The sequence below is a fragment of the Cebus imitator genome, unplaced genomic scaffold (genome assembly GCF_001604975.1).
Source record: "Cebus imitator isolate Cc_AM_T3 unplaced genomic scaffold, Cebus_imitator-1.0 Scaffold121, whole genome shotgun sequence".
NCBI lineage: Eukaryota > Metazoa > Chordata > Mammalia > Primates > Cebidae > Cebus > Cebus imitator.
The window spans coordinates 1,020,938-1,022,890 of record NW_016107436.1 but is presented as its reverse complement, the minus strand read 5'-3'; the positions used below and the strand labels follow the sequence as shown (position 1 = coordinate 1,022,890).

At 31.3% G+C, this 1,953-nt stretch overlaps 1 protein-coding gene across 1 annotated transcript in view; it reads left to right on the top strand.

Moving 5' to 3' along the window:
• TRIM37 (tripartite motif containing 37) overlaps positions 1-1,953 on the top strand; it is a 118,465-nt gene that overhangs the window by 24,630 nt on the left and 91,882 nt on the right. The window contains exon 8 of the mRNA XM_037742440.1: positions 1,300-1,367. Coding sequence (XP_037598368.1) covers positions 1,300-1,367 — 68 coding nt within the window. The remainder of the gene's footprint in view (positions 1-1,299; positions 1,368-1,953) is intronic.

Here is a 1,953-nt window from a genome sequence, read left to right as displayed (position 1 = left end):
TCTCTTCTAAAAATACAAAAAGTAGCAGGGCGTGGTAGTGGACGCCTGTAGTCCCAGCTACTTGGGAGGCTGAGGCAGGAAAATTGCTTGAACCTGGGAGGCAGAGTTTGCAGTAAGCCAAGATTGCTCCACTGCACTCTAGCCTGGCGACAGAGAGACTCCATCTCAAAAAATGTATATATATATATATATTTTTTATATTTAATATACATTTATCATATATTTATGTATTTTATATATAATATATATTTATTATATGTGGTTATATTTATATATAATATATATTATATATATAACATCAATATATAATGTGTGTATGTATATATATATATATATATATATATATATAAAGCACTTTTCTATAATTTTTGTAATGGGGTATGTGTGTATATATATATTATATGTATTATATACATATATGTGTATATTATGTATATATATGTATATTGTATATTTGTGTATATTCTATATATTATGTATGTATATTTTACATATAAATTTTTTTTTTTATTTGAGACAGGGTCTCTGTTGCCCAGGCTGGAGTGCAGTAGTATGGTCAAGGGTCATTGCATGACTGCATGCAGTCTTGACTTCCTGGGCTCAAGCCATCCTCGTGCCTCAGCCTCTTGAGCAACTGGGACCGCAGGCATGCACCACCACTCCTGGCTAATTTTTAAATTTTTTTTATAAAGACAATATTGCCATGTTGCCCAGGCTGGTCTCAAATACCTAGGCTCAAGTTATCTTCTTACTTTGGCCTCCCAAAGTGCAGGGATTACAAGCATGAGCCACTGCCCCCAGCCAGTAATAATAATTTATCGTTTTCTATCTCCAACTTTTTGAGACTGTTCACCTCTCTGGGCTGATATTTAACATAAAATTCTGGCCCACTTTGTATTCTCTTTGAAGCTACGGTTAAATTTGGTAAAAAATTATTTCGGAATAGCTGACTGAATGAAATTCTTGTTATTGCGTCTTCCCAAGGGAATATGAAAATCTAGAAAAGTAAATTTTTTGCTTAAATTATATTGTCATTGCACATTTCATTTCTTAGATGATTTTAATCTAAACGATATCTCGTCTAAAACTAATTAGAATTGGTTCTGAAGTTCTCTTTTCAAGGCTACTGTAATATTAAATTCAACCTCTTAAAGTTATATGTGAATTTTTAGGGTAGCTGTAATGAATATTTGCTTACTTGAAGTGGATTTCTTGTTATTGAATATGTTCATTGGAAGTTAATTTTATTCTTAAACCAATAATGAGTCCACGTGTTTATGATTCACTGTTTTTAAACAGGTCAGAAGACTTCTCTAACCCAAGAAACAGAACTTTTGGAATCCTTACTTCAGGAGGTGGAGCACCAGGTGATGAAATATTAAATGTAATGAAATAGTCTTTATCCTTTTTTCTCTGTATACTGTAAAAGTTGTTGTTGTTGTTTTTGACAGATTATCTGTATAAAATTAAAAGATCTGTCAATCTTTATGCTATAATCGAGATTTTTATGAAATAGGAATCTGCTGATTCTTCTCAAGTTTTTCCTTCATTTTTGGGAACTACACTAGTAGAACTACATTCTGCTTTGTAAGAATAGAGTTCTTTCCATAGAAATCTGAATGTATAAAAAGTTAATATCTCCCCACACTGTGTCTTAAGTGGTGGCTTTGAGATATTATTACCAGTTACTTTACACATAGTGAATATTATGCTAAAATTTATCATTTTTATTTGTGGAGGAAATATTAAGTCCTAAATAGCAGGCATTGTTCTAGATATTGGGGATACAGCAGTGAACAAAATGGTGAAATTCTGTCTTCATAGAGTTTATATTTTAGTTTAGGGTAGGTGAATATGAAGCATATAGTAAATGAGTAAATAAAATATATAGTGTTATACAAATATTTGATATATTCACTTGTCTGGAATTTGCTTTTTGTAATATCTCTCTAT